The following is a 15,163-nucleotide window of genomic DNA, read 5'->3' on the forward strand; positions in this document are numbered from 1 at the left end:
ATACTAAACACAACTGGATGATGCAAAAGTAATAAAAATATTTGGCCATTGCCCTCAGTCTTTTGGCTTAGTGTAGTAGTTCTCAAAGTGTAGTCCCCAAATCAGCAGATGAGCATTATCTGAGAACATGTTAAAAATGCATAATCACCCTCCGGGTGATTATGATACAGGCTAAAGTTTAAGAGCTACTGGTCCAGTGGAAAAATTGTACCAGTCAGTGATATACAGGGTAACATGTTAAAAGCATCGAAGGACTGTAATTAAAAACAGACTTTAACATTTACTTGACCCCTATCAAACTGCATTAAACTGATGCTCATTTTTATTCTGGTCGTTTAGCCAATTATTTCCCTGTTCCCTTTTTAACAGGTAAAACAAAGAATAATAAAAATACATCACAAGGCATTTCCAGTCAGCATATGGAAACCAATCCGAATGTAGTCTTAGCAGGTGAAACTAATCTAGCAGTTAAAGGTTCTTTTGAAACCGAAGAATCTGGTAAGAATTTGCTTTTGTTAGTATCAATCTAAATACTAATACCAGTCTCAAAGTCTCAAAGGCAGAAAATGTTTAATTTGAAAGTTGTTCAAATTACCCATATAGGTCATTTTTGTATTTATAAGTTTTCTCCCTTCATTTAAAAAAAAAATTACTTCCAAGCCTTTATTTCTTTTGACTAAAAGGTGAATTTTTAGTACTCATTCTTTCATGACGCAGTAGACTCTTGACATACACAGTCCAGTTTTAACAGTGTTGATCGATTGAACCAAAGTCTAAAACATTGAACATAATTTTTTTGAGACATGTATTTAAATCCCCAATATATGAGGTTGGTTTGTGGTATTAATCACCCTGCCTAGTAAGCAAGCATAGATGACTGATCAGTATCATATCTCACTTATTTAGAGGAAATTGTGTACTCTGGTGATAGTGTTGAATTAGGGATTTTATGAGGTTTCAAGCCATATTCCTATGTGCCCAGTAAGTAGGTTCTTTACATTTCTGTTTCCCATAGAATACCAGTATGGTACCAGTGTGGCACATAATTGTCCCCAATAACTACTTATGAATGAGGGAGAATACCCATAGAACCATCTCTCAAGTCAAAAACTAGAATGCCCCTGGCATCACACAACATCTTTTCGTATCCCTTCCCCATCACTGTTCCCTTCATCCCTGTTCCTCAGGGATAACCATCGTCCTGGCTTCTCCCACATTATCCTGGCATCTCACACTTGCTAAACTTTATGCCTCTTTAGTACCACCTCTGTCCATTTCTGTCTACAGCAGACTATGCAAAAACAAATCTTTTCTTAAATGTCATTACTCCTTTCAGGTCCCTCAGAAAACCTGATGGCTTCCAAGTTTCACTATCATGTCTTCCAAAAACGACTTCTGGAATGTCTCACACTACATTCCTACTCTGAGGCCTTCACCTATATCCAAGCCCAGTTCGTCATTTCTTCTTAGGCTGAGTTGTAGTAGGGTGTGTCTTTCTCACATGTGTTACGTGTGGAAGACTGTGCTTCAGGGAGGCTCCACCCTGCACAGAATGAAGCTTGAAATCCTGTGTTCTCAGTCTTCCCACTTTGTTGAAACTGCCTACCCCCTGAATTTATGTGGCCTACATGTGCTTTCTGCTGATCTCCTCTTAATAAGGGTTCACATGTGTTCTACCCCCGATATGATTTTACCAGTGTCATATTAACAGAATAATACGACAGCTTATATACATTGTTCTGGATTTTTCTCAGTATTCTTCATATTATTAATTGCTAATATTTTCTATCCTAAACTGAATGATGTTATGACACAGTATATTGGTATTTTCTCAAATGCCCTTTCATCTTTTTCCAGCTTATTTGTAGTCACTTATTTGTCAAAATCTCCTTGTATGATACCTCTTTTATAACACTTTCTCACATCCCGTATGCAGGAGGAGGTCCCTTTTGTTCTTATACTACTGTAGTTTTTACCATGTTTTATTATGACTTTCTGTTCTGTATCTGCCTCCCTAACTAGATTGCTCTCTCCAAGGGCAGAGACTGGGTCATTCATCTTTGTATCCCAGTACCAATCATATGGTTGACCTTCAATAAATATGTGTTGAATGTTAAAAAGCACACAGTTACATCAAATGTCAATCGTGCAGAATGTGCTTGGCCCCATTTTACCTTCAAAAAAAATATCAGATAAAGTCTGGTCAAAAGAAATGATAGGAGTTGAAAAGTCAGCTGTTTTTAAAAAAAAAAAAACTGGAGACAATTTTTTTATATATTGGTACATATTAAATATTCTTAAACCTATATCCTTTTACCTTCATTATGTCATCTGTTTTTTAAAAAGCTCGAAAACCAATTTGGCACTTGTTTAGAAAAATATCAGAGTAAGAAAATTACCTGTAAGTTTTTTGATACTCAAAAAATGAGAGGGAGAGTTTATCAGACTTGTTGGTATGTCAAAGATTAGTTACTTCCTCGGCAAGATAGGTTTCACAGTGAAGATGACTACCTCAGAAACTGTACATTCTCACAGTATCTTTCTACCGTCCTGATATTTTGCAGATGATCAGTCTGGTCAGCCCCCGTTTTGTGCATCCTATCAAAATGAAGACGCATCAAATGCTTTGAAGAATGGCAGCAACCATGATGAGCTTAGACAGGAAGCCCAGGAGCATTTTTCCCAGATAAGCTCTGGCGCCCAGAAAAAGGCCTTTAAGACAGCTGTACCTACTGAACAGAAGTGTAACCTTGATATACCCTTTGAGTCTGTGCCTAATTTGAATGACTTTAACCAAAGAGTACATTCTGATGCTGAATGTAATCAGCACTGTGCTGAATTATACACCAATCAGATGTCCGCTGAAACTGAAATGGCTTTGGAAGTTGAAAAGAATTCTCTGTCTCCAAATGCACAGAATGAATCTCGATTACAGCCTGATCAGTCTGATATACCAATAACGTCATTTGTTTCCCTTGGTGGTGAGACTAACAATGAAAACTTAATTCTCTCTGGGAAAACTTCTCAACTTTTATCCCAGAATATTCCATTAAGTGGAAAACCATGTAAAAAAAGTCAATTTAGTGAAAGTTCTGATGATACAAGAAAACTTACAACTAATTTCCATGATTCCAAGTCACCAGATTCTAGAGAAATTTATCAGAATAAAGTTGAAATTAATCATGTATTACCAGTTGCATCACAGCAACTTTCAGATTGCCAAGATAATTCTGCACTTCAGAGTAAAATATTACCTTTGTCCGTTGAAAGTTCAGGTTTAACTGTATCTGAACAAAAAGTAGAAAGTCATCTTGGAGATTCAGTATCTTCAGTTAAACAACCATCTAATGATTCATCCTCTGTTGAGTTAAATCCTGCAGTACATGAAACTCAGCCCTCCAAGTCTGAGAAAGTCGCTTTGGATTCACAAGAGCCTTCATCTTCTGTAAAAGAAGATGGGGATAGTATCTTTCTCTCTTTAGGTGAAAATAACTGCGAGGAGGTCACGTTGATGCCTCCAGAAGGTAATGCTATAGAAGAGGCACATTCTCTTCCTTCAGAATCTGTGTGTTCTTCAGTGAGAGATTCTCAACCTGAGTCCCACAATACTGATGATAAACCTGCTAGTGACAGCTCAACAGAGGTCGACGCATCGAATATAGTCTCTCTCAAAATTATCATCAGTGATGATCTGTTTGTCTCCTCAGATACCGAACTGAACAGTGCTGTTTCTAGCATCAGTGGAGAAAACTTGCCAACTATAATTCTGTCTGCTCCTGCTAAATCACCTGCCAGAAATGCAGAAGTAGTTAAATGCCTGTCTTCAGAAGAAACCGCAGGTGCTGTCGCATCTGCTGAGGGAATTGGGGATTCAGCCTCAGTGGACCAGAGCCTTTTAGCTCTCAGACCTGAGCACTGTGCAGTAAGCAACACTCAGAGTGACGACAGCATTGCTTTTTCAGCCAGTGTTGCACCATGTGTTTCCAAGGATGGAGGATACATACAGTTGATGCCAGCTACAAGCACAACTTTCGGCAACTCGAATAACATTCTGATAGCTACCTGTGTAACTGATTCAACAGCCCTAGAAACAGCTGTCAGTCAGTCAAATGTCGTGGTGTTGCCTGGAAGTTCTGCACCTGTGACTACTCCGTCTCCACCACCGCAGTTACAGACGCCACCGAGGTCAAACAGTGTATTTGCGGTCAACCAAGCTGTGTCGCCCAGCTTTTCACAAGGTAACTTGAAGAACATCTCTGGAATGGGATCTGATTTCTCTTGTGTGTGCAGTTACTGACTACAAGGTCATAAATCATAGATAAATAGTACAGGAAAAGATTCAGAAATTTTCTGATTATTCCTCCTCCTTAATGGATTAATTCAAACTTTTTTTTTTAATTCACTGCTAAGCTATGGAATTCAGTGGTTTAGTTTTTTTACTTTTTTTCTTTCCATAGTTGCTTCTCAATCCATGCCTCGGCTACAAAACAGAGAGAGAAAAAAAGGCTGATTCATCAAATAGCTATATACTTAATAAAACACAGTGTTGTAGGAGGTTTTTCTTAAATAGCTGTTATCGCCTTAGTCTTCAAGGAATGTATTACCTATTTGGAGAGACTTTGAAGACATAACTTGAATTTCTCCCTCCATAATACCCTTTGTAATTTCTCACGGTCTTCCACTTCTGAGAATTCTTCAGAATTCTTTGTCTATAGAGTACTTGCGGCAGTTACTATACGGCATTTTATATGCAGTTAGTCTTTGACATGCCTGTCATGGAAGTGGTTCTTGGTTGTATGCTCCTTGAGGGTGGAGTTTATGGCACATTCATTTACACTTCCCTATATACTGGTTCCCAAGCTCCTTACCCCTCTTTTTTTTACATTTAGGCTGCAATAAAATCAGATTAAATATCAGCAAATAAATATTAAGCCTGATGGATCTATTTAAAGTGATGTTTAATATAAGATTAAAGGTGGGGGAGGGTATAGCTCAAGTGGTAAAGCGCATGCTTAGCAGGCATAGGGTCCTGGGTTCAATCCCCAGTACCGCCTGTAAAATAAATAAATAAATAAATAAACCTAATTCCTTCCCCCTCCCCCCCCAAAAAATAAGATTAAAGGAGGGGTCAGATTTGGTAGAAAATGTGGGACTTGAGCTGAAGCTTAGAGAAATAAGATGGTACCTGGAGTAAAAGGAAGGGAAGTCTTAAGCCACACAAGTATAGGTAGGCATTTGAGAGACTGAGGTAGGTGTTCATGAAAGTAAGGTCACCCTGAAAGGAACAGTAATGAATTTATTAGGACAAGATTCCCTTACAGGGCAGGGTTGCATTATGATAGCCGTAGGCTATATTGTTGACTTCTCTGTATAAACATTGTATTTTCCCCCATAGTTTTCACTGGTTGCTCACTTATCTGGATGCTTTTTGAGAAATACCATTGAGATAGTAGTTTGGGGTTGTGAGCAAGTCTTGGACTGTCAGTATTCAGTTAGGACCCTGATTTTCTGGTAAAAGATTGAGACTTGAAACCTGCACTACCCATTTTTTCATCAATTTCACTGTTCGTTCTTGAGGAATCAAACTATAATGTGACTTCCTAGCTGTATAGTCTTATGCTTACTCATAATATTTACCTTGACTTAATTCCACAAGACTACTTGAATATTCAGATTGACTTTTTCTTAATTTGTTAGCCTTACTGTTGTCCCTAAATTAATTTTCTAAAAAGGAGAGTAGATAGTATGAAAAAGGTATTATAATTTTATAGAATTTATTTGAAATTAATCATCACTTTGGCGTCTTGTATTTATGAAAGAAAATCTCACTTCATTGAGAATTGGGTTTTTTTAGGATCTGCCATTATAATTGCTTCTCCAGTCCAACCTGTACTTCAAGGAATGGTGGGAATGATACCTGTATCTGTGGTTGGACAGAACGGAAATACCTTTTCTGCTCCTCCTCGGCAGGTAAGATTTAAGAACTGAAAATGGCTTGGGCCACTTTTCAAACAAAGTTTAATTAATGGCTTCTTCTCTTCTAGGTCCTTCACATGCCTTTGGCAGCACCTGTATGCAATAGAAGTATCCCTCAGTTCCCCATCCCTCCAAAATCTCAGAAGACTCAGGGACTAAAAAGCAAGCCTTGTACAGGTGTGTTTTTAAGTTCATTCGTGTCACCTTTATGTCTCTGTACTCATTTGTTTGCAGCAATATCTTTTTAATACTAATAACATTCCTAACAGTTGATTGTCCAACCTTTGCTTAAAAGATTTTTTTCCAGTAATTAGAAAAAAAAAAAAGACAAATGGAAGAAAACAGAGTTTAGAAAGAGACCATATATTTAGAGGAACTTGTGGGTCATGGAGGTAACATCAGAAGTCAGAAGAGACAGGATGGATTGTTCAAAAAGTGAAATTTATTGGCTATTATATGTATTACATGGAAAAAATAGATTTCTTCCTCATACCATATACAGAAGTATGAACTCCAAGATGATGAAGACTTAAAAACAAAAAGCAAAACAATTAAACAATAAAAGAAAATGTAAGAAACTAACATCCTAATGACTGTAGGATAAAAGGATTGCTTTTGAAAAATGAAAAAGGCATAATTTATAAATGGAAAAATTTGATAATGCTGACTAATTCAGAATTAAACATTTCAGTCCAGTAAAAGACAGCATATATGAAGTAACACGAGATTGTCATTCAGGGCCTTGATGATCATTGCACCAAGTTCTCAGACTTCTCTCCCTCAGACTTTCCTGTCTCCATGAGTGACAGAATGCCCATGTTGTTAAGGTAACAACACCCCAACTCTCAGAATTTTTGACCCCCTTCACTTCTAAGTTTTTAATCTTCTGTTCACCCAACCTCTCCCATAGCTTCATGTTTCATTTTTCACTACTTCTCATTAGACCTATACAATTTGTAAAGGGAACTTCTCTCAAAATATTCTCATTTCCTTATGTCCATTGAACCTCTCCAACCAGTGAGAGCTCCTATTACTTGTATCCTTACTCTCATCTGAACTTTCACTTCCTTTCTGGGTTCACTTCCTTCCCTCTCCAGGCTGGACCCCACCACCCACTGCATCAGCCACTTTTCCTAGGACTTTTAACACCTTCATAGTCACATTCTTCTGCTGTGTCTACTTGATACCCTCTAGCCCTGGATCTCTCCAACCAGCCACCCCTCTGCCTTTACACCTCAGCTTCTCAGCACTGCTTTAGCAGTGGTGCCATTCAATCACACTTCAAATTATGTCACCCTCACTGCCACTTAGCAGTCACTTTAAATTCAGTCTACTTGTCTTCTTTCTCTCCCATTCCTCCTTCAAACTGTTTCAGATTTTCACAGGTCTTCCCAAATCTATCCAGTCACCATCTTCCTCACTCTAGGCCAATGATTTTATCTCCAAGCTTAATCTTTAGCTTTTATTTTTTTTGGCTCCTTCCCTCTGTGGCTGTCCAACTACAGTTACAGGGATCATTCCCGCCATTCCTTTAGGTTTGTTCCAACTGCGAACCCTTAATCCCCAACCCCTATCATCTCCCTCCCATTCATTCTTCATCCACATTATTGGCCTTTCTCATGTTTCCACTAAAACTGTTTAAAGTCACCTGTGGCCTCCTAATTCTGCGTGATACATTGGACATTTTCCATTCTTACCTTACATTACTTACTTCCCTCTAACAATTTATGCTATTGGTGGCTTATGGAACCACCACTAAACTACTACACTCCTCCCTTTCTTAACTTTATATAACTCAGGATCTTCAGACTCTTCAGAGTCTCACCTCTTCCTCAGAAACCTCCTCTGCTTACTACAATTCCTACTTCCAGGTTTCTTTCTTGGCCAGTTCATCTTCTATACTACTGCCAAAGTATCTTCCTAAAACAAATCTATTCATGCATCTTCCCTATTTAAAACTCTTAAGGATTCTCTATAAAACCTTTTGCATAATACACAAGGTCCTCCGCAGTCTCGTCTTTGCTCTTGTTTCTAGCGTCATATCTTACTGCCCTTCCACATAAACTCTTAAGTCCATAGAAATTAAAATACGGCTGTTAAAATTCCAGAGCATGTGCTATGAGTGACATAGGATTGCAAACATGACAGGTAAATGGGCAAAATTTTAAAACAGGCATTAATACCTTGCTTAAGTAACTTTTTGGATCTAAGTAGTACCCTTCAGTGCCACATTGAGCATTAAACTTCGTAGATCCAAAGTCTGTATTCATACTTGCCTGAAGTTAAGGCATGTCATTTGTTCTATGTTTATACTTATATCCTCAGCAAATTGGATGAGTGACCACATTGTATATATTACAAAGCTGCTTTTTAAACTCAGCATGTGAAAAGTACTTCATTTGTACTTTAGCTATAGCTTAAATTTTTTCTCATGTCGTCTGATACTGTAGCCCATTGCATTTTCTTTCAGAGAAATAAACTTTCAGGAAAGTTTTTCTTTTCTAATTAATTTATTTATAATTCCAGGAAAGCAGGTAAATAATTTGGTGGATTCATCAAGTCAGTTAGTCGGATGTCACACACAAAGGTGAGCATAAAAGTAATTTCTATCGTAGATTATTTGAATGCTCAAGCTAAAAGCATAAGGAATTTCTTTGTGTTGCTTAAAAAAAAAAACAACTTTTTTTTTCCTTGTAGAACTGAAGTTTCTGACAAAAATGTGGCCACAGATCTTGGAAAAAAATTGGAAGAAATCACAGTTCCCTTCTCAGTAGAGAGTATAGTTCCAACTAGCAAACCATTTGAAAGCCACAGACGTGTGCTCTGTTTTGATAGCACTGCTTCTCCTGGGGCAGATACACAGGGGACAAACCATAAGATGGTGTCCCAGAGCAAAGAAAGGAATGACATTTCGCTTTCTAATCTGGACTCGCCTGTTGTGTACTCCACCCTAAAAGCCCCTTCTAATAATGCTGTCAAAAGAGAAAGAGAGAAGCCTCCTATGCCTAAGATTGTGTCTAAGTCAGAGACTGCCGCTAGCCGACACAGCGCCATGAAAGAGACTCAGTCAGAGAAGAAGGTTTCACCAACAGGAACTGTACTTGAGTCTTTCCATAAAGCAACAGCAAACAAGGAGAATGAATTATGCAGCGATGTGGAAAGGCAGAAAAATCCGGAAACTCCAAAACTGTCTAATGGACCACAAAATGGGGGTGTACGGAATGAGAAAGCTATTGCTTCATTGCAAGAGCTAACCAGAAAACAGGGCACACCCTCAAACAGTAAAAATGTCATTTCCGTAGGAGTACCTGGGAAAGATGTAAAGCAAGAGCAAGCCAGGTCTGCGAGTTCTTTGATTAACCCACTCACCAAACATAGCACAGAAATGTTACTACAAGACATCCAGTGGCATAGCCCAGTAAATAGACTCACTGATAGTACTGATTTGCCTGGACCCCGGACACCTGGCTCAGGGGCAGCGGAAAAACATAAAGAAGAACCTACAGATGGTATTAAGGTCCCTTCTAGTAGGCGTTTCAGTGAAGACAGTAGCACACCCAAAGTAATGGTCCCTCCTGTCACCGCGGACGTGCCCGCCTGCAGCCCGGCCAGTGAAACAGGCAGTGAAAACAGTGTAAACATGGCAGCGCACACATTAATGATTCTCTCCAGAGCGGCCATCTCGAGGACTACTTCAACAACTCCTCTGAAAGACAATACACAACAATTTAGAGCATCTTCAAGGGGCACCACAAAAAAGCGGAAAATTGAGGAATTAGATGAGCGTGAGCGAAACTCCCGTACTTCTAATAAAAGTCTTGCAAACTCATCAGTACCAATGAAAAAGAAGAAAATTAAGGCAAGTTTGAAAGTCTTAATTTCAAAATTTATTCCTTGCCCTTCCTTTGGTGCTCAGATTTGAGATCTTATCATTTTTTGCTATAGCTACCTAATTGAACATTCTGGTCAAGACAGCTCTGAGTTTTGATTGACAAAATACATTCTCTAGCAGTGTGGTACTCAGAAGTTGTCTAGGTGAAACAGCATTGCCAAAACAATTCTGAGTCATTTATTTATAAACATCTTTCCTGGGAAAAGGAGGTTTTTGTTTCTGCCATGGTAGGACCCCAGTTTTGGCAGGGAGAGTAACACGTGAAAAACTGGGAAGCCACTGTTGTTTGTGGAATTACCAAACTACTTTGCAACTCCTCCATCTTGGGTTTTTTCCACATTTCCTGCCTTCTCTTCCATAGACTCTTACAAATGTTAATGTGTTGGAGCAGTATAAAAATTAAATTTACCTGTTTTTTCTTTAACCATGTAGGAAGGTAATGTAGGGTTAGCACTGATAAATGAAAGCTATTTTTCCTAAGTCTGTTTAGCCATTTAGTAAGTGGACTAAATAGAAAGAAAGGTTTAAAATGTCATACAGGAACAAATGGTATCAGGAAAAGCGTCTTGGCTTTGCTTCCTTGCAAGCCTGGGGTGACTCCTGCATCTCCTGCCTATTGCTTCTGTGGCCATTGTTAAGCCCATAACCTCTCTGAGTCTCAGCTCCATCATTTGACATGTTACCACACATCTTACCTAACGGCTGTGAGGACTAAGTGTAGTGTTTGTAGAGTGGCATATAATCAATGTTTGAAACTTGAAAAGTAAAGCTTTCTAAGGTTTATGGTTCAGCAGTAATGACCACCTTATAAAAAGCATGTCCTATCTTGTCTCAACATTCATACACTCTAAATTTGTATAATGTCTTGTGCTCTAAAACAATGTATAAGTACCACTGAAGTGCATTTTATTAACCTTGGATTTATAAAAGTTGTCTCTATTTTCTGTATAACTAAAATTCTAATGAACTAAAAAGTTCTAGTATATGAAAGACTCCAATATGAAATTCTATAATACTTAATAAGAAAGCTAGCTTTTTGGCCTTGTTTGAGTTCAATGTGTTAACTTGGGTTTCTTTTTTCTTTTTTTCTCTTTCCCTTTCTTCTCTTCTCTTTTCTTTTTTTTTTTTTTTTTTTTTTGACAGAAAAAGAAGCTACCCAGTTCATTTCCAGCTGGAATGGATGTGGACAAATTTTTGCTATCATTGCATTATGATGAGTAAATATTCTGAATGTGTAAGAACCATAGCTATTTAAAACTCCTATCCCTTAAACTATGAGTGTAGGGAATGAGATATTGACAGAATCTGAAAGCATGACCTGCACTTTTCTTTCATTGTACTGAAATTTCACTTTATTTCTAAACCATGGCTGTTTCTGAAGCAGCTTCCTAGTTTGTAAATAGATTTACTTGGTATATTTTTATTTTGGCAAAAACATTTGCAGAAATGTAAGGAAAGCCAATCTGCAAAATTGTATAGCTTTTGACAATTGCATATTGTAAATATTGTGTAAATCTTGTTGAAATAGAGGTTAAATCAACCTAATCTTCTTACACTGTGTTTTTTGACTTCTTATGATCTCTAATTCTGAGGCTTATTCATCTAGAGTAGTTTCTCACTTTGGGTGGGAAAATTATGCTTTTCCATATAAACTGCCTTCAGTAACTATCCAACAAGACATTTTAAAGACACGGCCACTAATTAGTACAAAAGTGATAACTAACTCAAATGGTAATAAAGTAACCAGAAATGAACAATTTGGGTTTTTTCTAGAGTGAATACTTAACCATCCCTTCTTATAATTGCAGAAAAGATTATATTCCTGAAATTTTATACTTTAACTGTTTCTTCTGGTTGTGCTGTTCTCTTTTGTTTTAAAGAGAAAATTTTGTAAACCATTTGAGTGTTCTGATCTTTTATTTATAATTTTTGAGATCTTTTTCAGAACTTTAAGCATTTAGACTATTGAGCCATAAAAAGTTTGGTTATGTAGTAGTTGAGATTTCTTGGTATGTATATACTTCTCCCCTAAATACTGGGGATTTAAAGAATTGCACTAATTCATAGAACTTTTTACATAGTAGTGACCAATGCACATTTAATTTAAATCTTGTGTTCTATGTTAAAGCTTGTGTGGAGGATGATCTGTTGTTCTTTTAGAAAGCCATGTCCATCATAAGATGTAAAAAGAGAAATCATAGTTTTCTATTTTAATTTAGTTTCTCCTAAAATGGGCTATGTTAAATAACTATAGCTGTACTTGGATATAGTACATTGTCTCTGTGCCCCTTGAAGTATGATAAAGACTTACTCTCAGAAAGTCCTTAAGGAGAATGAAAGAGGTGCCTTCTCTGTATTAGACCCCCACACATCAGTCAAGTTGAGGAATTGGTTTAAACCTTTAAATGAGAACAGAAATTGTAATTCATACCTAACCAATTGTGCCTAGATATTAAAGTATGTTCTCTTAAGTGCTTTCTGTTTTGTTAAATATCAGTATATTAAGGGTTTTTTCTACAGGTGTATATCATTAAAAGAGTCATTTTCCTCAACCATTTTTTTTTGTACTGGGCCTTTAAAAACCTAAATCCATCCTACTCTTAACACAACATTTCTCAGTGTGGAAAACATGACTTAATTGCTGAACCTTACTGCAGAAAGAAATTTGTGTTGTAATAAATTTTTATGATGTGGCAGTGGTCTATTCTTAAGGAACTAAATATACAGTTAATGTTTATTTAACTCAGCTTGATACTGTACTACAGTTAGGTTTAAATAAATATTTTCATTAACTTTAGAAGTTTGAATTCCTTCATATTGGCAGTCATTCCTTTGCAAGTCAATAACTGTTTACTTTTTCAGAAGTTCACATAATGCTGAAAAATTACAGATTTTCTTCTCATTCAGTTAATACGTATTTGTATCTGCTAAGTACTGAGAATTCAATGAAAATAAAATAAGTTGACTTTCTTCAGGAGTCTTAGTTCACTAGCCAGGAGCCACTAGATAGAGCACAAAGACACTTGTATTTGGAGCTTTCATTCATGTTCAAGAGCAAAACCATAATCCCCATTTTATCTTAAAAGTCCAGATGTCCTGGACTAAGGTAAAGTATTGTACCTGGCTATCTGTTTTAACAGTCACTTGCCCAGCTGACTGCATTTCAGAGTTAAAGTATACCACAGACAACTTGGGGCTACTTTTATAGCTACACATAATTACTATTTATTTTGGACATTACTTGTGGTTAATGTAGTCAGTTGTATGCCAAGTCTGAGAAGTCTTGTGATTAAAATATTTGATTAGGTTAGCCCTGGATATTGTTAGAACCCTTTAGTAAGTGTGTTGAAATTGTACATGAGTAAAGCATCCATCAGAATTCAGCCAAGGTCTAGATGTCATGACTACTAGGAGGACCGTGATTAAGCTTTGATAAGGAGTAATTTCAAAAGCATGTTGCTATGTATTCTACATTTCGTCATTTTTCACATCACCATCTTTCAGCCTCAGGCTTAAAACTTCTTGAACTTATATATGAAGTTTTGACTTTATTATGTTCTCTCTTTTAGTAGACTTTTCTCTTTTTAAATATTGGTTAACATTTTGGTATATTTCACTAGTCTTTTTTTTCCTGAACTATTTTTTCTATATAATTGAACTTAATTTAAACTGTTAATATAACCTCCTAATGCTTTTCTTTTTACTTCAAATAATATCACACATTATCTAGTTTTTGACTATTATCAAAAAAAAACAGCAGTGAACATACTTGTAAATAAATATTTATCTATGTTGTCAATTATTTCCTTAGGAGACATTTTACAGAGTGGAGTTACTAAATCAAAAAGTTAATTTACATTTTTTTTTAAGGTTCTCAATACATTTTGCTGAATTCTTCCAGAAAATTACTTCAGTTTATATTCCTGCCAGGAAATTGTCATTTCTTCCATAGCACCTGCTTATCCCTTACCAGAGATATAGTCGACTGTATCATCACTGGTTTCTAGGCTTTTATTTCTTGATTTGTTGAAATTAGGAGTTAGTTCCTAATCTATATGTAATTTGTTTTGGTACCTGGTATGAAGTAAGAATACATGTTTTCCCTGTTTAACCACTTGACTCAGTATAACTGCTTAAAATAAGGTTCTTCCCACACACATATATGATGTAGTATCGCTCTTATCCTTTACTGATTCCCGCTCTTTTTTACTCACAACTCTAAAATCCCAAACGTTCTGACAACCAATTTTTTCCTTAAGTTTAACATCAAAACTCATTTTAAGGCAAAACCTGAGCTGATTTGACATGAAGCTACATGAGTATCTCATTTGGTATGAATATTCACACTTGGCTGGGGTAGTAATGTGCTTAGTACTGTGCTGTTTCAGATTCAACCGGGGGTATGATATATACGTTATGTTACTTTTTAAAAAATCCTAAATATTCTGAATTATGAAACCCAACTAACCATAAAGGTATAAAATCAAAGGTTTGGGGCCTATATTAAATTTATACGCATACATACACAATATACTACAGTGTATAGGTTATTTTATGCCATTGATTAAACCATTATAACTTTGTGTCCATTATAACTATTCTTATTTTTTCAAGTATTCATCCCTTTTATTAGATTAACTTTAGAATCACTTACACTTTTTCAAGTTAAAATTCCATTGGAGTATTTATTTGAAGTACGTTAACCTGTGAGTGTACTGTTACTGAAAGAAGCTAATGGTAATATGGTATATATATTAGTAATTTTATAATTACTGTTACCCTCATAAATTTCTTGCCAAACTGGGTATTATATGGTTTGTTGCTATTTTGATGGAGCTCTCCATTCCATTGTTTTAACTGATCATTGCTTTTTTGTTAATGTGAAATTTTTATGGAAGCATAAAGTAGAAAAAGTGCTCAAACTCTTCAGTTATACAGTTCAATGAATTTCCTAAACACCCAAATCCACTTAATCACCCAGATCAAGACTAGAATGTTACCAGTACCCTAGAATCCCCGATACTTCTTTAGGAACTGCTAGCCCCAAGGGTAATTATTATTCTGACCTCTAAAACCATAGTTTTAGCTTTTTAAACTTTGCATAAATAGATTTATGCAGTATATAGTCTTTTTTAACTTCTTTTGCACAACACTGTGAGATCCATTCATGTTGTGCTTAATTCAGTTGTCATCCTCAAAGCTGTGTATTTGTTCACTGTTTATCCTCAGTGTATTATTATACCTCAGTTAATCTGCTTTGTAGTTGAACATTTAGATTATTTCTAGTTTGGAGCT

At 36.4% G+C, this 15,163-nt stretch overlaps 1 protein-coding gene across 2 annotated transcripts in view; it reads left to right on the top strand.

Moving 5' to 3' along the window:
* The window catches only part of LOC102511755 (protein NPAT), a 44,020-nt gene extending 31,355 nt beyond the window's left edge, over positions 1 to 12,665 (top strand). For both annotated transcript variants that reach the window (XM_006174885.3, XM_032472515.1), the window contains 7 exons: positions 370 to 498; positions 2,565 to 4,238; positions 5,855 to 5,970; positions 6,045 to 6,153; positions 8,503 to 8,563; positions 8,674 to 9,835; positions 11,012 to 12,665. In XM_006174885.3, the coding sequence (XP_006174947.1) occupies positions 370 to 498; positions 2,565 to 4,238; positions 5,855 to 5,970; positions 6,045 to 6,153; positions 8,503 to 8,563; positions 8,674 to 9,835; positions 11,012 to 11,089 (3,329 nt within the window). In that variant the 3' untranslated portion in view covers positions 11,090 to 12,665. The remainder of the gene's footprint in view (positions 1 to 369; positions 499 to 2,564; positions 4,239 to 5,854; positions 5,971 to 6,044; positions 6,154 to 8,502; positions 8,564 to 8,673; positions 9,836 to 11,011) is intronic.
* The last annotated feature ends 2,498 nt before the right edge of the window (positions 12,666 to 15,163 follow it).

The sequence above is a fragment of the Camelus ferus genome, chromosome 33 (genome assembly GCF_009834535.1).
Source record: "Camelus ferus isolate YT-003-E chromosome 33, BCGSAC_Cfer_1.0, whole genome shotgun sequence".
NCBI classification, from domain to species: Eukaryota; Metazoa; Chordata; class Mammalia; order Artiodactyla; family Camelidae; genus Camelus; species Camelus ferus.